Source organism: Staurois parvus, unplaced genomic scaffold, assembly GCF_062004578.1.
Source record: "Staurois parvus isolate SC_StPar_1 unplaced genomic scaffold, SC_StPar_1.0 ptg000172l, whole genome shotgun sequence".
Taxonomy (NCBI): Eukaryota; Metazoa; Chordata; class Amphibia; order Anura; family Ranidae; genus Staurois; species Staurois parvus.
In genome coordinates, this window is record NW_028317968.1 from 5,457,384 (window position 1) to 5,477,869 (window position 20,486).

The 20,486-nt window shown below is 41.2% G+C and overlaps 1 protein-coding gene across 2 annotated transcripts in view; it reads right to left on the minus strand.

Annotated features, from left to right (window-relative positions):
- The window catches only part of ULK2 (unc-51 like autophagy activating kinase 2), a 163,035-nt gene that overhangs the window by 14,673 nt on the left and 127,876 nt on the right, over window positions 1-20,486 (minus strand). The window contains exons 15-21 of one of the 2 annotated variants that reach the window (XM_089676620.1): window positions 18,981-19,070; window positions 11,489-11,626; window positions 9,212-9,360; window positions 7,871-7,954; window positions 6,608-6,891; window positions 3,449-3,642; window positions 276-385 (exon numbers count right to left, since the gene is read on the minus strand). In XM_089676620.1, coding sequence (XP_089532746.1) covers window positions 276-385; window positions 3,449-3,642; window positions 6,608-6,891; window positions 7,871-7,954; window positions 9,212-9,360; window positions 11,489-11,626; window positions 18,981-19,070 — 1,049 coding nt within the window. The remainder of the gene's footprint in view (window positions 1-275; window positions 386-3,448; window positions 3,643-6,607; window positions 6,892-7,870; window positions 7,955-9,211; window positions 9,361-11,488; window positions 11,627-18,980; window positions 19,071-20,486) is intronic. The other variant, XM_089676621.1, reaches the window with a different exon arrangement.

The window sequence follows — 20,486 nt, forward strand, 5'->3', positions numbered from 1 at the left end:
TAGAGAATATTAAATATTTCCCTTAAACCAGAAGCACTTACAACATAACACGTTATTGAATGACCAATATCTACATCATTTATCGCTGATTGGTTTACTTGTATTCGTGATCTTACAATTAGGTATAAGGATTTATTTGTTTTGCCCAGAGACAGAAAAAGAATGGCAGGACTATGCACTGAGCAAATATGGCCTTTTTTATGAAAACATATAGACACACCTATAAAAAGAACAAGGTAATAACATAACACAAGCACACTTAAATGGACTAGTACCTGTGTCCATTGGACGCTCAGAGTTCAGGCTGTCTGTGCTTCCTTGGTAATGCTGTCCTCCCAGAGTAGCTTTTCCTGTCTGGTCTGACAACTTTCCAGCGCTCACAGACCTGTTAAAAGATATATTTATCAGAGGTAGTATAATGCAGGGACTCTAAATAAAGGAACATTTGCTCTCTCTTATGGCACTGTATACAGCCATTAAAGTGCTTGCAATGTATCAGCTACTGAATCAGAGAGGGATAGCACCATCCTCATGAAGTAAAATTGCCAAAACCCAGTCTGCGGAGTTGAATGAAGCATTAGTTCTTACTACTACTACTTCATGAATCCATTGATATGGCTGCAACAGATTGAGGGCTGGTTCACACCATGAATCTTCAAGGAACGCGCTGGGTGCTCCTGTGTAATTTACATGCGATCCAGGTACAGTGCGATTTCAGCCCAATTGTTTGAATGGGCTGAAATTGCGCTGAACTGCAACAAAAGTAGTGCATGTGCTACTTTACAAAGCGCTGCGCAACCCGATAGCATGGTACTTCTGTACAATCGACCTGCATTAGGTGTGTCGTTTGCATTGCATTGACACCCTCTGCAGATTGCAAGTGCAGTGTGTTTAGAACGTAGTGCAGGAAACGCGCACATAACACGGGTTTCCCACACCGCATTCAGGTGTAAACCGGCCCTAAAGGATTACCACCAGTATGCAAATTAGGAAACGAATGGTAATTAAAAGCAGCTTGGAGTTTACATACAGAGAAATGCCAGTGCTCAGAGTAGGACAAGTCTGTCCTGGACAGCAGTCATAAAAGCTTCTTACACAGTGTTCTATCCCCTGCCCCACTCAGTTGTCGGCTTGGAGATTTGCTAGCCGAAAGCGAAAATGTAAACAAAGTGGCCAAGGATATTGGCGCTATATAAACACTATATAATAATAATTTCCCTAGTTTCCCATTCTAGATACACTGGTCTAGGAAATGAAAGAAAATTTCAAAGTGGGGGCACAGCAATAAAAATCAGACAGAGGTTCTAACTCTTCTCCACTCTATGCAGAACTTAAATGTTTTGACTAGTTGCTCATTTCTTCACAGAACGGAACACATTTCTATTACTCTAAATGTCCAATAGATGGCAGCAGATGTGTATGACAAAAGTATCAAAATGCTAAAAAATGCTATATTAGACTAATCTGTACTAGATAAACAGATACAATCTGATTTACTGTCACATCTCTAGATTTCTATCCTCCCAAATAATATACCTATGATGCTCCAAGCACATAATGGTCAATCAACAAATGTGCTAATATTGAAGAATCCACATGTGTGATTGGTCTTTATCTTCCGAAGAATTTCGAATTTTGACCTTCCACTCTTGTGATTGTGTGCACAGACAGAACAGCTAGGAGGGTGACATCAGTTTCTCTGTTAAAGTTACCAAATAAAGTGGTGATTGGCTGATGGGCTTTGGTTTGCATCAGACTTTCTTCTCTTCCCATGCAGCGGAAGCATGCCAAGTCCAGGACAACTCCCCCTGCAATTAATTCTGAATGATCCCAGCAACATCTCAAATTTGATGTCAAAAGCAAACTGCATTTGCCTTTCATAGACACTGACACATATTACTTTGCTCTCTCCTCCTGTCACCATGTTCTCTCTGTCAGCAGAGATGCAATAGATCAGGTACTAGTGCTGCTGCTATTTTGGTACTTTTGCTAGTTATATATTAAAATGTATTTCATTATATGTAAAGGAATACACAAATACATGGCATTGGGTTTTTCTATAGCCAGCTAGAATTCAGCTTTACTGAGCAAAATAGATTTTGATTAAGGCGTTTGGCCTTTTTTGTAAACACAAATTTATGGTAGCCTACATGTCCATGCACACATAGGACTTTACAGGCATATTAGAACAGGAGTGTTTACAAGCAGAAAAAAAAACCCCACCAGAAGCATTTAGAAGAGGAGCTTTTGGGCAAAAAAACATGGAACGTGCCAAAACGCTACATACAGTAATATTCTGGCCAACAAATGCATTAATGTGCATAAATGCACACGTTTTACTGCGTTTTAGGCAATTTTTTTCCTGCCAGGAGAACAAGCGTTCACAGGAGCTGAGCAAACACTTGTTTGAGTGTGTTTGAGTGTGCATGAGGCCTAAAGCTTTCTAGGGCATTTTAGACTAGCATGGACTTATTAAATATGATTTTGGAATAAGATACAGTAGAGGCCGCATTTAGAAAAGTGGCACAACAGGGGCTGGAATGCATTGGTGCTGCAACAGCAGGTACTGAGGAAGCCCCCTGATGACCTCTTTCAGATAATGAAACGCATAGGGTGGAGTCACGCCATGTGACATCATCATGCTCCGGAAGGACAGCGGCCATCTTGTCGGTTTGAAACAACTTATTTGACATACTAGTTTTTACTGAAGTTTATGCCAACGCAATTTTAAATAAATTTCTTGGTTGAGCCATTTACTACACTATGAATCGGCATCTCTTCTCTATATGGTGTTTTGTTACCCGATGGGAGGTTTGCCACCTAGAGATCCTGTGATTTGGAGCACTGCTTACTGAATCAGCAGGAGGAGCCTTCATTCAGTTTGTGTCACACCAGTTGGGCCAATTTGTTGCGTTATTTAACCGGTCCTTCGGGTGGTGAAATTTTCTGGTAAGAGGCTTTCTTATTGGGTGGAAGGTGACTGTCTCCTCTTTGGATCAGGCTCTCTCTTTCAAGCACCAGCTTCTGCCTGCTTATGTGGATCTTATATGGACTTTGTTGCCACCTGTGTGTGTGTTTTTTTTAGTATTCTTTTATTTTGATTTAAATGAGATATTTTATTAAACCTATTTAGTATCTCTTATGCTATTGATTGCGCTGCACTTTATTGTTAATATTAAGTACTGAGGAAGAACGGAGTCTGAAAACTCAGAAACCAGTGCGATGAAAAATAGTGCTAGAAAACAAAGCTAAAAATGGATATATGAATGTGAATAATTGCCATAAGTTGCCCCATGAACAGGTTTTTAAAGAAGGTCCTATAAAAAGAAAGCCACATCAGTTCATACATGTGCCCTTATAAATTCATATTTAGTTATTTAGGACAGAAAATACCTATCAAGGTCATACAGTAAAAATCATACATAGAGAGATAAACAAGGAAACTCACCTTCCAAAAGTAGCTTTTCCATGTTCTGCAGTGCTGGATTTCTCATTGCCATGCGAACAAAGGAAAGGAGAGAAATCCCTTGGATCACACAAGTCTTTGGCCTGTGCAGAAGCATCTGCAGGTCCCTGGTGATTAGCTAGAGCAAGCAGATTGGATGAAGCTTGTGTTTTAGGGATCTTGAATGGAGCAGTTGTCTGGAAAAAGCAATACCATTAAAAATGAGATTTACAGGGGTTTTCTATATAATACACCGCCATCTGGGTATAGCTACAGATAGGCAGGTTGGCAGCAGGCCACTGCTGTACAAATTATGTTATTAAACGCAAAGATACTAGGAGTTATGGTATGAATCTACAAGACCAAACAGCAATTCACCCACTGGCGCTGGTGACTGCTGTGCTGCATTTGTGAATATTTTATTACTATAGTGATGCACATCAGCTAAGTAGTTAGACTAGAACTGCAGCTAGGTGGTTCTGGATAGTGCAGAGTAAAGTTAAAACTACTGTTATTTTTTAATGTTGTCTGCAGCCCTGTTTTAGAAACTTTCCTCTCACTTCAAGTTCAGGTAACTGATGACAGCACAACAGGAAGCACAATAGGAAGTGAGAGAAAATCTTAAAATGTGAATAAACGCATGCGTTTACGATGGTGAATACAAAACATATATATGAATACTGTAGCCCCTAGTGCACACAACCCATGTCTCAGTGGGCTAAATAATGAATAATTAAAAAATTGCTGTGCTACATATAAAAATGCACAAACATCTAAAATATATATGCATAGAATGGTGACAGCAAAAAACTAAATTTGTGACACCAAAAAAATAAATAATCCAAAAAATATATATATCACAGTCCAATAGTTTGTGTGTTCTCCCGTGACCCCTCCTTGGGATAACGACCACCGTGTGTATCTATCACAGAATTTCAATGCAAAACATCATCCACCATATATCTGCTCACCTCCAGCAGCGTGACCTCACATTATACAATGTTTTGGTCTGACTGCACTTTTGGTCCCAAATGTATGAAGATCAAATAGCTGATAAATAGCTCCAAAGGATACTCCCTCTAGATAACCGCTTCAGGCTCAGCCGTGTTCCTCATTAAACAAAAACTCACAAGAGTGCTTTATCTTGGATCCCTTTGATAAAGTCACGTAGTCTGTGACGAAACGCATCGGGGAGGAGCGTGCGGATGACGTTACGATGTTGCCATACATTGGAATAGCAGTAGTAGTTATCCACACATCACTCCAGGATTGTCATATCTGCAGGTAATTGCAGATATATATAGGGCCCGTGCATTGTCTTGCAATATATTTCGGATAGTGACGTTTTGGAGCCTGGACTATTTCTGTACTGCTGGGGATGTAACTGCCATCTTGTGCCTAATTAGTACATTACTGGATGTTCATCATACATGTTGCAGATATAGACCTACGGAACATGAGTGCATTTCTTATGTTTTAATGTGCAATAACATTTTTTAAAGGGTAAAGCACAATTGTGAGTTCTTGTTTAATGAGGAACACGGCTGAGCCTGAGGCGGTTATCTGGAGGGAGAGAAAATCTTACTACAGTAACCACATACACTAATAAATGTCTGACAGAGAATTTAACCCCTGTTCTGTGTTATAATAAAATGAATGAAGTACTGGGACTGCCATTGCTAACCTAGTGCAAGGTGTCTGGCTGTTAACCTTACCCACTGTATTTTATGTTGAAGAGCTATGCAGATAAGGAAATACCAAACGTCTATCTGCATGAACGCTCGTAATCATTGACTTAAAGGATAAGTTCACATATGTAAAAAGAAAAAATATACCTGCACATCTTTTTGCAGCTAAAAAAAATGTGCATGTGTTATTTTATTTTACTAGGAGCATGCAAAGCACACTGCACACTGTCAGTGTATCTGTCTGCTCGTACCTCATACAGGCGGGCAGTTACTGAATGACAGGAAGCATAAATGAACTACCTAGAGTGATCAACAGTGCCATGGTAGTTCATGGAGAACTACAATCCTTTAGCTGCACAGGCAGTCGGTAGTTGTAGTTTTCCCTTTCACAAAACTCTGTGAATGAATGATGCAGCCGGGTGGATGGAGCCCCACATTGCCGCGTTTTTGAAAAATTGTGACAGTGGGTGTGGGATAGGATCCCTGGCCTGCTTTCACAACGGGGGATGGGGGGGTGTATGGACTCTTGCAACAGTACCACGTTACACCCTGAATACAACTGTAACATGTAATCTGTTACAAAAGGTGAACTTATTCATATGTAAGAGGGTCAGCAATGGTAGCCTGTTCTGGGGGCAACTCAAAATTGTAGATTGACATTAATTCCCTGTGACACTGGTGATCGGGACCACTTAGACAGAAAATGATCATAGCAATACAACAAACAGCAATAAAAAAAAAAAAAAAAAAAACTTACAGTGGTCACTCACAGCTTTATCCAAATCTAAAAATAAACAAGTTTTGTCTTTATTCATATTTAACTTGTAGCTTGTGTTTCCTGCGGCTTCATGAGTGTTGGCGGTTTGTACTTAGTAACTGGAGTACTCCTAGTTTGGAAGACTACTAATTTCTTTTTTGTATAAGCTACAAAGTGCTTAGGGACTATATGGCACCCCATCTCTCATTTCTCTTTGGTCATAAGGAACAGAAAGAGAAATTTTAAGACAAAGTAGCACTTTGTCAAGTGGTCTTTCCTGAATTGCAGTGATCAGCAGCTCCAAGTCAATGTGTTTTGTTCCCATCCTCATATCTGTGACCATGGCAGTTAATAACGACCTGGTCACAGCCAAGTGTACAGAAGGTACAGTGCATGCCAATGTGCACCTACACAGCCACACTTCTGCACAGACTGCATAAAAAGGAACATGTGTACATCCACAAATGTTGATGAGTGAGCAGGTGCAAAAAAGCAAAGTCAATGGAATCTATCTACATCCTGATCCTGGAAGGCATAGCAAAGTCAGTATCTATCTACATCCTGATCCTGGAAGGCATAGCAAAGTCAATGGAATCTATCTACATCCTGATCCTGGAAGGCATAGCCAGTCAGGATACAGAACTAGTATTGGTGGACATTAAGGGGTTAAAGTGCCACAGAAAAGACTACAATGATACATATGCATTCAGAACAAACCTTGGTTGGAGATCCAATGATGGTAGGCAGTGGGGTTTTATACAGCCATTCTGAGCTCCTAGGAGAAGATCCCATGTGCTTTGTGGGAGAAGCACCAAGACTGACAGGCCGCGCTGGCTGTGGTGAATGGCTAAAGCCATGCCCAGCATAGGAAGGACATACAGGATCTGAGTGCTGCTTTCGTAGTTTCTGCTTGTTCTGGTAGATGTCAGTGAGAGTTGGTGCACTTTGCAGTCTTGCACCTAACAAAGACTGTGGGGACTGTGACTGTGGCACTGGGGACCCTGAACAAAGAACAAACATAGTGTAAAGAAAAGTTTATATTGCAAGCCTCAAAGCCACAGCCAGAACACAGCACTCATGCACCCTGCCCCAAGTAGTTTTGTTGAGCGGAGCACCATGAAATGGGGTGTGCTGTACTGCTGGAGATCCAGACTGCTCCATTCTGTGTTGAGCCATGGTCCAGATCTCTAGCGTGCTGCACACGTCATTTTAACAAAGCCTGGAGAACATTAGTTCATTCCCATTTCTTATTGCAGTAATAACAAAAAAAAACAGTGTACTTCAAAGCATTCATTTACATTAGCATATCAAATAAAGCAAAATAAAACATTTACCAAGATCTCAAAATCTTTATAAATGACCCTGTGAATGAGCAGAATTTTATACAGTGTTAATTATTAAAATGAAGACTGTATATGTGTAAGTGATATCTAATAAATGTTACTGTTCACATTGTTTACACCCGTTCATATCAACATTGTGTCATTAGCCTCACGTCACCTGATCACAACCACAGGTCTGTTTGGGTGAAGCTGTAACCTTACTACCGACAAAGGTTTGCTTTGGTAGCTAGCCTTAATTCACCTTGCCTCAGTTTAGATGGCTGGCAGAATGATTCACAATTAGTTCAGTTCACATTGTCACAACACGTTTTTCCCCACAATGACGGTTTTATTGCTTGATAAAGGTCAGGCTCTTTACTTAGCAACATATCTCCCAAACAGACAGATTGCATTGAACCGTTTTTTTTTATGAGACACGAGCATCTGTTCAACCTGGTGTACTATTCACAGCGCTGTATTTTTGTTTTTTTTCATAATGGATTTACAATACTGCTTGTATGAAATAAAGCAAAGCTTTGCTGAACTACTGTTGTTGTTTGGGTGTCAATTTTTTGGCAGTCCTAAACCTCTAGGCCAGCTGGCTGAGTGGTTTAAATCTCATTTATTAAAAAGCAAAATGAGTAAACCAAACACCTACCTCCTGAAGAACTTCGGCTTCTGGACTCATGCCCTTGAGGGTGGCCACAACAACAGTGGCCTAGTTGCTCTGGGATGGTTCCAACTATACAAGATCAAGATAATAATCAAAGGAATAAGACCCAATGCTACCATACTTTAGAATATTTTTCTAAACATGCATATGTGTATGAACAATATTAAGACCAATACATGCACATGATCAATGCTTCCACAGATTCTGCCTTTTTTGACATTTTTATAGCTCTGAGAAACTTCAAACGTCTCTCTTGCAGTAGGACTGCTCCTGCACGGCAAGGGTTGACTGCTCATTATTTAATTGAGAGTAAAAACACTTTTACTTAGCTGATTCTCCACTCACCCAGCAGGCTGCACTTCCTCATGCTCTGGCAGGGGACTGTCCCACGGCATCATCACGTCCATTGCAAAGCTATGGGACCGCTGCATCCATCTTGATGACGTTGGAACTGTAGTCCGCTGGAGTATGTGGAGAAGACACTGCAGGGGCCAGTCCAGCAGTGCAAAGTAGCAGAGAATCAGATGTCTAAATCTTTTTTCTATGCCCTCTAGGACCGAAGGAACAACACCACTTTTGCAAGGGGGAAGTTTCAAGTTCTCAGAGTTGGACTTTAATATTGACTTAGAAAGAATCTTCCATGAGGCAAACATATGCATTTTTTTTTTCCTTTACAAATAGTGAGAATGACTGTATACAGACAGCAAGCAAATGGGATCACAGAACAACACTATCTGAATCTTTTTTGATGCAAAGTATGGAGAAAGCTGGCAAGGTAAACCATACTCTTAAAGGGTTAAATTAACCTTCTCCAGAAAACAGCCTATGCAGTCAATGGGCCCCAGTAGATATTAAAAAATTGTGCAGCTTTGTAAAATGTTCAGTATTATTATTGTCATACCTGTAGGTCATTTGGGTCCCCCTCACAGGTTTGTCCAAAAACCTTCCAGTTAGCAACCCCCACATCCTAAGTCGTTGCTAGGACATGAAAACGGTTTTCACTGCAATGCTGGGAGAATGCATCCAATGGTATTCATGTGCTAGCAAGAAGACATGATGTGGAGGTTAATATCTTGGACAGGCTTTCACAGGTGGAGCCAGATGGCCTATAGGTATGATTATACAAAGCTGTACAGTTTTTTTTATACCCATCAGAGCCCCTTGACTGCATAGGCTATTTTCCGGAAAAGGTGAACTTAGCCTTTAAGGCAAAGGGAGTTAGAGAAGAGCTTGCAAATACTATTGAGTATATATTTCAATAATAATCTCTCTGGAAACTGTTACCACTACCATTTCCATTTTGGAAATGTGACTTTTAGCACTTACCTAATGGTGATGGAGAATAAGGTCTTGAAGAGCCGGTAGACAAGCGGCGTCCGATAGCTTGCACCACGTCTGTGGAGCTGGGAGACCCAGAGCCAACTTTGAGAAAGCCCATGGGGCTGGTATTTGAGCGCCTCACTGCACCAGATCTGCTGTAGAAGAGAAAAAAAATAAAAACGTAAGATATTTGTGTTCGGTAACATATAATGCTAAATGAAGGCTTTAAACATTCACAGCTTTACATAAACAAAATCACAGCAGCAACAAACTTGGTAATTAATTAGTAAACATTTCAGTTAAGTGCCATCATTCTAATCCTCAACAATCTACCATCAATGCATTTGAAGCATAGGGACTACTGTGCATTTTGTTTTAAATGAAATATAAAAAGGCGGGAATAAATATAAGTAAACTCAACCAGGACAAGTATGCTAGGTACATTTTAGTAGGGAGAACATAATATTTATAGAGAATTGTACATAAAGACTACTTGCATACTATAAGGACAGCTTTTTCACACAACTGTATTAAAGCTGACCTCCTGGTATGATCTTAATTGCATACTTACATTGGTCCAGCTTGGACTAATGCAAGTATGAGATTTATTATTTATTACAGGTACTTATACAGGGCTGCCAATTTACACAGCACTTTACTTATATATAGAGAAAAACAAAAAACAGAGGGCGCACCGGCCTTGTGCATTACCTTTAAAAGTATGTTTATTAAATTTAAAAGCTCGAAGAGGATCGAAAAGTTTCAGCCATTTTGGATGTCCATCATTCTCATCACCATTCAGGAACGCAGTGCGAATTCGACATAGCGATCTCATATGATGTGCTTATATTCATGTATTTTTGTGAGTAGAATACCTTCTTTTAAATTTAATAAACATACTTTTAAAGGTAATGCACAAGGCCGATGCGCCCTCTGTTTTGTTTTCCTCGATTAAGTACCTTTGGAGTCCCCGGTTCTTTGAGGGCAGCAAGGCGTGCATATTCCAAGACACTCATTGTGTGATCCCTATGACAGAGTCCATCTCTAAGCGCAGGAATATTTGGTTTTTCCACTTTCACATCACTCTTTACTTATATATATATTGTAGATTCACATGAGTCCCTAGCCCTCAAGGAGCTCACAATCTAAGGTCCCTAACCCATGTTCACACATAGACATACTAGGGCCAATTTAGACAGAAGCCAGTTAATCTACCAGCATGTCTTTGGAGTGTGGGAGTACCCGCAGGAAACCCATGCAGGCACAGGGAGAACATGCAGACTCCAGGCAGGTAGTGCCATGGTTAGGATTTGAACCAACAAACCCTAGTGTTGCTAGGCAGAAGTGTTACCACTAAGCCACTGTAACTGAGCTGACTGCTACAGTGATTATCAGCATCTACAGTGGTCCCATGAAATCTGAATACTTACATTGGTCCAAGTTGAACCAACGTAACTATGCAAAAAAGATCATAACTGGTGTTCAGCTTTAACTAGGATTCATTTTAAAGTGGAACTTCAGTCAAAACCTGCCAGTGTTATACTTTGTCAGGTCTTTATTTTGCAGTCTTGTGTCTCTGCTCAGTAAATTCCCCTCAATTTCTGTTCTAATGAGCACATAGGAAGTGAGGGGAAACACTTTAGAGAGAGAGCAATAGATACCCGATAGAGGTCATAGACAGCAATAGATGCCTGACAGAAGTCACAGACAGCAATGGAAACCTGACAACTGTTCTTTTTCCAACTTATCCAGGACTGTGGAAAAAAATGTGTAGACTTTTTCCACTTTACTATACTATACTGCTAAGTACTGAACTGCAAATGAAATCTGATCATATGTGTGCCATTGTACAAGGCCCTCATATGCTGCAACTGTGTGTCTTTTGCACAGTGTGTAGCATGTTACTTTGCAAATAGATGAAAGGTGAACAGTTCCAGTACACATGTGTAGCATGACTTGTATCCTAGGGGTACTGCAAGCATTGTACATTATTAATATTATTATTATACAGGATTAGTATAGAGCCAACAGTTTGCACAGCACTTTACAATATAACGGGAGACAATACAGCAACAATACAGTTCAATACAAGAGGGTTAGGAAGGCCATATAAATCAGTGAATATTTCTAACAAAAAAGGGTAATCATGTGACATTCCACCGAAAGGAACATGTAAATGCCAAATGTTATACAAAACTAGGATATTAAGATAAAATACACAATGGTTTTACTGGTAACTATATTACTATTGTTATAAGAGTAACAACTCTTCCAGGGACATACCTGGGGGAGCCATGAGGATTAGATGTAGGACTAGCAGTAGATGAGAGATTCTGCTCAATGCGTTGGTAGTTCCGTAGTTGGGTTGGGACAGGGATAGGCGCAGTCTCGCTGCGTGGTGACACCTGAGGCTGGCTCTGCCTGAAGTCAAAAAGCAAGGACAGAGGGAATAAATCTCTGTGTACTAGTCTCTGGGTTATCTGAACCATTATGCAGCTAGGAAACAAAACAAGTACAAAATGTTCTCCGCTGTCAGAAATAACAGACTAAAGTTCCATTGTTCCTCTTCTAGGTTACTAAGTCCGTTCCCCGTTGTGCCTTTTCAGTGGCATACAAGCAAAGAATCTAAGCCTTCATACACTAAGCCTGTAAATCAGCAGGACCAAGTCCCTCCTCCACGTTAGCCTCCTCCACAAACTGCAGTTGAAAACAAAGCAATTCTAGGAAAGTCAGATGTACTCAGAACAGGAAGTACAAGTGGAGTTCAAACAAGCTGCTCTGCTTACATGAACTCCGCCGTGCGCAGCACGTTACATCTACAAGCACATTATGTCATTTTACTACCACAATACTAAGTACTTGGTGAACAGCTCATAACGTCAGGATTTCACTAGAAATGTCTCTTTATCTCTATTTAGAGAAATTATGGGCTTGTTTTGGTAACAAGACAATAAGTCATAGGTAATTTCAATTTTTATAGCCCTTGCAGAAAAGAGGTCATTATTAGTTAGTGATAACATGCTGTAGGAGAAACACTGAGAAAGCCAGTTAGGAAAAGAATTGGTGCACTTTGCTTCTGAGAACTTGTCCTGATGAAGGTCAATCATGCCTTGGCTGCAGTGGTTCTTTATAGAGGGGCAGCTGCCTTCACAGTCTTCTCCTGAACTCACACAAACCTTGGTTCTTGGCTGTATGAAATGTAACAATATAGGGAAGGGGGGGGGAGCTGTATTAGAGTCCATAAATGTGAATGAAGTAGTCCCATACAACTTGTGATGTGTATCACACCAAACCAACTGATGCAAACATGTGTAAGGATAGGTTCACACCTATGCAGTTTGCGTTTGACACGTTTCTGCGTTTTTGTTTTTTTTTTAATTTTTAATGCATTTCGCAAAATGCATTAAAAACACACTAAATGCTTTTCTGCAGCATTTCCATTGAAGTCTATATAACCTAAAATGCAAGTTTTTGCATTCAAAAAAGTCCCTGACTCTTTCGAAAAAAACACACCGGGTGAAAACACGGAGATGGGAACGTGTCCCATGGGAAATCATGTTAAATGGACTGAAGTGCATTTCTACAAAATGCTGCGGAAAATGCTTAGGTGTGAACCTAGGGTAAGTAAGAAGCACATTTGCTTTGGAGTATACTCCATTCATGATTATATTATTATTTTACAGGATTTATATAGCACCAACAGTTTGCTCAGCACTTTATAATAGAAAAGGAGACAATACAGCAACAATACAGTTCAATACAAGAGGGTTAAGGGGGCCCTGCTCTTTGGAGCTTAAAATCTAAGAGGGAGGGGCTGGTGGTACAAAAGGTAATAACTGTGGGGGATGAACTGACAGGAGGAGAGAAGATTCCAGTTATTAGCTGAAGGTGGGATAGGCTTCCCTGAAGAGATAGGTTTTCAGAGATCGCCTAAAAGTGGGCAGAGTAGGTGATAGTCGGATAGATTGGGGTAGAGAGTTCCTGAGGATGGGGGAGGCTCTGAAGACGTCCTGGAGATGAGCATGGAAGGAGGAGACAAGTGAGCTAGAAAGCAGGTGGTCATGGGAGGAGTGGAGAGGACAGTTTGGGTGATATTTGGAGACAAGATTGGTGATGTAATTTGGGGCAAAGTTTTAAATGGCATTATATGTTATTGTTAATGTTTTGAATTTTATTCGTTGGGCAATGGGAAGCCAGTGGAGGGAGTGGCAGAGAGAGATGGCAGATATGGAATGGTTAGTAAGGTGGAGGAGTCTGGCACCAGCATTCATAATAGACTACAGAGGGGATATCCTGGGATTAGGTAGGCCAATGAGGAAGGAGTTCCAATAGTCAAGGCGAAAAATGATAAGGGAGTAAATAAGTTGCTTAGTGGTTTCAGAGGTTAGGAACGGCCCTATCTTGGAGATGTTGCGCAGGTGAAATCTACAAGATTTGGACAGTGATTGGATTTGGAGCTGAAAGGACAGATGGGAGTCCAGGATTACACCTAGTACCCTGGCATGGGGGAGGGACTGATGGTTGTATTATTGATCTTGATGGAGAGGTCAGGGGAGGGGGCACGGGCTGGAGGGAATAGCATGAGCTCCATTCTGGAAAGATTTAGTTTGAGGAAGTGGATTGACATCCATGCCAATATGTCACTTAGTAGGTTAGTGATGCGAGTGGAGACTGAAGGGGTGAGGAGTACAAAGATAGATGTGTGTCATCAGCATAGAGATGGTACTTAAAGCCATGGGAGTTTATGAAGTGACCAAGGGAGGAGGTGTAGATGGAGAAGAGAAGGGGGTCCAAGGACAGAACCTTGAGGGACCCCTACAGAAAAAGGAAGTGGAGAGGAGGATACAGAATTATAGGTAATGATGAAGGAGCGTTGCAATAGGTGAGAGGACAACCAGGAGAGAGCAGAGTCTCAGAGGCCAAGAGAGTCTAGTTTTTTTGAGGAGGGGGGGATGGTCAACAGTGTCAAAAGCCACAGAGAGGTCGAGTAGTAAGAGTACGGAGTAGTGGCCATTGGTTTTAGCAGTTAGTAAATCATTAGTGAGTTTTAGTAGGGCAGTTTCAGTGGAGTATAGTGAGCGAAAGCCAGACTGTAAAGGGTCAAGAAGGTTGTTGTCAGTAAGGTAGGAGCTCAGGCGATTGTAGACTAAGCGCTCTAAGAGTTCAGAGGTAAACAGGAGCAGGAAGATTGGTCTTAAGTTGTTCAGGCAGGTGGGGTCCAGCAAGGGTTTTTTAAGCTCTTTTGGCTGCACTTTTTCTGTGGATCACAGGAGTGCAGTTCGCTCTGCACTCTTGTAACCCATTTTAAGCAACAACGGCTGAAGGCCACTGTCGGCTGATGTTACTCAACCGGTCAAGGCTGGGGAAAGTTCACAATTTTAAAGTCTGGAGTGGCACCTGGCTCAGACTCTCAGCGAGCCGCTTAGAGCCTGAGCCAGCTGCTCCCTCCCCCTCCACAGTCCAGCGCTCCAGTGAGCACGGGGTGGGGGGCAGAGCAGACAGCGGTGACTGACAGTCATCGCTCTCTGCTCACAGTAGCAGTAAGAACTCAGCGATCAGCAGTTCTCACCCTTAGAGCTGGTGGAGGACCGATGCTGCATCCACCTAGGTAAGAAGAATTTGGAAAACAACCTGAAACCCACACTTCTCTTCTAAATGCCTTTACAGCTTATCAGTTTATAGTTCAATCTGTTTATCAAATACATTTTTGAGGAAGGAACTCATAGTTCAAGAGTTCAAGCCAGAAAACATAACCACCATAACATTAGTGGGATATCCAGACAGAAGTAGCCAAGAAATTATACTAAAACCAATGTCTTAGACTAAACGGCACTAAATGATACATAAATGTTTCTTGTCAACTCAGAAGGAGTTGGGTAACCTCATGAACAGTTATGGCGTGATGTTCATAAGAACCTTATGTGGTAAAAATGAGGCAAATGTAAACAATTACAGCTCAGAGCTGTACTGATAGAAATCGTAGAGGGATTATCTCAATGTTGTGCCAATCTGGTAGGTCCCTTTGGATATTAAGATCTCTCTACTAGTGTTCCATATAGGAAAGCTTATGGTTTAAATCTATTAAGTAACTGTATAGAATTGAAATACAGCCTTTCTCCAGGTTCCTAGTTTTGCAAAAGCTTTCAAATAGTGTCAAGGATAAAGGACAGGTAACTTTCTAGGTCTATCCCTAAGGTAGGAGGTAAGCTGGTTTCATCTGAACAGTTCCTAAGAAGGTATGTACAGTTTGCTTCTAATAATCCAGAGAATGCAAACCATTTCCCTATAAGAAGTCTCCTATTTGCATCAGGTCTTTGTCTATCCACCAGTGGAAGAGGTGCAGGGATAGGGTAAATTGAATAAAAGGTTTAAAAGGCATGTGGAATTCATAAAGATTTTTCTGTGCCTTATGTCTGTCCCAAACAGCTAGTGAATATGACACCACTTATCAGTTTAAAGTTAAAGGATAAGTTCACCTTTAAAAAAAAATATAAATTCACTTTTTTTTTTAATCTTAACACAGAAATATTTACATATGCTTACAGCCAGTGGGACAAGATTAATGAGACATCAGGGGTCCATTAGACCCCTAGGGGTTTATTTACTAAACCTGGTTGACTCAGAATCTTGGGCACCTGTGCATGGTAGCCAATCAGCTTCTAACCTCAGCATGTTCAGTTAAGCTTCAGCAATAAAACCTGGAAGCCGATTGGTTTTTATGCAGAAGTGGACAAGATTCTGAGTCAACCAGGTTTAGTAAATAAACCCCCTAATGTCACCTCTGTACTTTTTTAAAGCTGACCAAGTACAGATTGTGCTGGATCAGCTTCTTCCCTGGCTAAAGACTGACAGATCTGAACCTGAAAGTGTCTAGAGCTTAGAACTCCCGGTTTCATTCTTCACAGGGAAGATCAGCGCATGGAAGATCACTTTACAGCTGCCCAAATCACTTCTACTACTTAACTGACAGTAAAAAGATAAACAAACTCCTGACTGCTATAGTATACACCAATGATGGCGAACCTTTTAGAGACAGAGTGCACAAACTGCAACTCAAAACCCACATATTTATCACAAAGTCCCAACACTGCAATTAAACCTGAATACCATACATTAACATAGTTTGTCTTAAAAGAAAAACACAATAACAGAGCTTTCACGGACCACCAGCACAAGGGGGGCAAAGTTCCACTGACCACCAGCACAGGGAGGCAAAGAGCCACTGACCACCAGCACAAGGGGGCAAAGAGCCACTGACCACCAGCACAAGTTAAAATCTTGTGTTAAAAAAAACAAATGTATTAAAACTCACAGCCAGTCCAATATATATATCCTTGGCAGCACAATGACCGGCCATGCGAAAGCTTGGACGAGTCACGGCTCCTGACATCGCCTGGCGCCGCTACTCCTTTCCGAGCATGCACATGGCCCCTATGTGAGCTGTTATCCAATGCTCAGCTGCTGGGGCGACTTGGCTCGTGTGCCGACAGAGAGGGCTCTGCATGCCCGCTGCAGCACACGTCCCATAGGTTCGCCACCACTGGTATAGACTATCTATAGGCCAACATTGCCGCAGGTGTAAGTATTATGTTGAGTTCAGCAACAGGGTTAAGTAAAGCTGTATTTTAGATTAGCCATTAGAGTGAACAAACTCTCAATCTAGGTTCACCGTGATTCTCTTCATAAAAACTGCTGAGATAAGAAATCTCCCAGAAATACAGACAGACAAACTTATACACTTTCACTGTGAAAAGGAGCAATAACAACAACCGTTGTGCAGCACTGCAGAGCAGGCCGCAGACCCTGCATATGTAAGATGGAAACAAGCATTTACAATTATACAAAACTTTTAAGCAGAAACATTTTGTTTTAACCAATAATGTCAAACACTAACCACATCAATTATAGCAAGCTGATCTCTATTACGTGTACATGTAAAAAAAATGATTGATTACATTTCCCATAGCAATGAGTTGCCATATACACTATATTGCTAAAAGTATTTGGACACCTGCCTTTACAAGCATATGAACTTTAATGACATCCCAGTCTTAGTCAGTAGGGTTCAATATTAAGTTGGCCCACCCTTTGCAGCTTTAACAGCTTCAACTCTTCTGGGAAAGCTGTCCATAAGGTTTAGGAGTGTGTCTATGGGACCATTCTTCCAGAGGCGCATTTGTGAGGTCAGGCACTGATGTTCAGACGAGAAGGCCTGGCTCACTGTCTCCACTCTAATTCATCTCAAAGGTGTTCTATCGGGTTGAGGTGCAGACCAGTCAAGTTCCTCCACCCCAAACTCGCTCATCCATATCTTTATGGACCTTACTTTGTGCACTGGTTTGGACCCATCCCCAAACTGTTCTCACAAATTTGGGAGCATGAAATTGTACAAAATGTCTTGGTATGCTGACGCCTTAAGAGTTCCCTTCACTGTAACTAAGGGACCAAGCCCAACCCCTGAAAAACAATCCCACACCATAATCCCCCCTCCACCAAACTTTACACTTGGCACAATGCAGTCAAGCAAGTACCGTTTTCCTGGCAACCACCAAACCCAGACACATCCATCGGATTGCCAGACAGAGAAGTGTAATTCATCACTCCAGAGAACACGTCTCCACTGCATCCGACGCTTTGCATTGCACTTGGTAATGTAAGGCTTGGATGCAGCTGCTTGGTCATGGAAACCCATTCCATAAAGCTCTCTATGCACTGTTGTTGTGCTAATCTGAAGACCACATGAAGTTTGGAGGTCTTTAGCTATTGACTCTGCAGTCAGTTGGTGACTTCTGCGCACTGTGCGCTTCAGCATGTGCTGGTCCCGCTCTGTCATTTTACATGTTCTACCACTTCATGGCTGAGTTGCTGTTGTTCCCAGTTGCTTCCACTTTGTTATAATACAACTAACAGTTGGCTGTGGAATATTTAGTTGCAAGGAAATTTCATGGATGAACATATTGCACAGGTGGCAACCTATTCCGGTAGCAACCTATTCCGGTAGCACTCTTGAATTCACTGAGCTTCTGAGAGTGACCCATTCTTTTCACAAATGTTTCTAGAAGCAGTCTACATGCCTAGGTACTTGATTTTATACACCTGTGGCCATGGAGGTGATTGGAACTGGATCCAATGATTTGGAGGGGTGTTGCAATGCTTTGACAATTTAGTGTATATAGGTAGTCAAATGTATTTTGAACCTTGATTTGGGCCAGTCTGTATAATGTTTGCATTGAAGGGCAACTTTATATTAACATGGTGGTAAAATACTTAAAACAAATCACTAAACCATACATGTAAAGTAATGTTTCAAATCTGCTCACTCTGTCATAAAGCAAGCGAAGCTAAGCTACCGGTGCTACCGTCCAGTACAAACATTATACGGACTGCCTACCTAATATTTTATTTTAATAAATTACATCTGTATACTTTACATCAATATAAGATTCTGTTGCACCACATTTTAAACGGTGTCTCATCTTAACATACCTAACCTGTAAGTAGTTTGCCCTCTTTTTCTGAGCCTTCATTCTTTAGTGATCAAAAAAATTTGTCCCACCAATGCTACATAAACAAAATTGGTATATTTTACATTTCATACAAAAGCATTACATCCAAACATAATCTTGCTTGGCCTATCCCGCCTGTTTTACAAATTGTATTTCAATATAATATGGAATTCTCTTTGATGTCATAGTACAAAAGTGTCTGCTGCTCATAGCGTTCATATGTTAGAGCAAAACTGAGCTAAAAACACAAAAGCACATGCTTAATATACCTGTATGCTACAGTTGAAGAGCTACAGCGTGAAGTGGAAGAGGGTTTTTGCGTCTGTCCAGAACCTCCAGATGTATTTAAAGGGGACTGCCTGTAAAGTACACAGCATACAAATTAACCACTTGCCCTCCAGAGGATTTACCCCCCTTCCTGACCAGGCCATTTTTTGCAATATGGTGCGGTGCTACTTTAACTGCCAACTGTGCGGCCATGCAAAGCTGTACATAAATGAAATTTATAACCTTTTTTCCCCACAAATAGAGCTTTCTTTCAGTGGTATTTGATTATCTCTGTAATTTTTATTTTTTGCGCTATAAACAAAAAAGACTTACAATTTTGGAAAAAAAAAAAAAAACAATATTTTTGACTTTTTGCTATAAAACATATCCAATGAAAACATTTTAAAACATCAAATTTCGTCATAAATTTAGGCCAAAATGTATTCTGCTACATGTCTTTGGTAAAAAAAAAATCCCAATACATGTAACTTAATTGGTTTACATGAAAGTTATAGCGTCTACAAATGGCGGGATATCTACTGGATTTTTTTTTATACTAGTAATGACGGTGATAAGCAACTTACAGCGGGACTGTGGTGGGCATTCTAACACTGGGTGGGCACGGACTAACTGCCATTGATATCCCCAGTAACACTAACCCCTAGGTTCACATCTGTGCAGCCGCACCACCCGCACAGAAGAACGTGGACCTGCGGGCGGGTGCCATTACTTCTAATGGCACACTACCCACATTGGAAAACGCAACCGTGCTAGGATCCAAGGTTCCCGTGTGGGCTGAGTTTTCCAAAGAAGTGCAGGGACTTCTCCCCTGCGTGTCACGGGCACGGGAGTCCATTCAAATGAATGGGCTCTCGTGCCTGTGCAAAATGGGACCCGCATGGCCGCATATATGTGAACACGGGGTAATACAGTGATCAGTGCTAATAAAAAGCACTGACACTGTACTAATGACACTGGGCAGGAAGGGGTTAACATCTGGGGCGATCAAAGGGTTAACTGAGTGCTGTGTGTGTTTCACATTATGTGCTGTATTGTGTTTCACTACGGAGACATGCTGCTTTGTATTTCTCTGCTATGCAGAGAAATACAAAGCAGCATGTCCTTGCTGACAGGAGAGAGACCCGTGTTGTTTACGCATAGGTCTCTCCCCTGTCAGCTTTCCCCGATGATCACCGAGTGCAGTTGCTTTAGATTCGAGGGGAAGCTCAGAAATGAGGGGAAGCTCAGAAATGAGGCAAAGCTCTGCTGATGTCTTTCATCCAATCATGTGCAAGCAAAAATGCTGTTTTTTATTTTCCATGCATGTTATTATTATACAGGATTTATATTGCGCCAACAGTTTGTGCAGCGCTTTACAAAATGAAGGTAGACATTACAGTTACAATACAATTTGGTACAAGACGAAACAGAGGGCCCCTCTCAGATCTAGAGCAACTGCACTTTCAGTGCACAGCCTATTTGCCTTTAGTAAATCAACCCCATTGCAT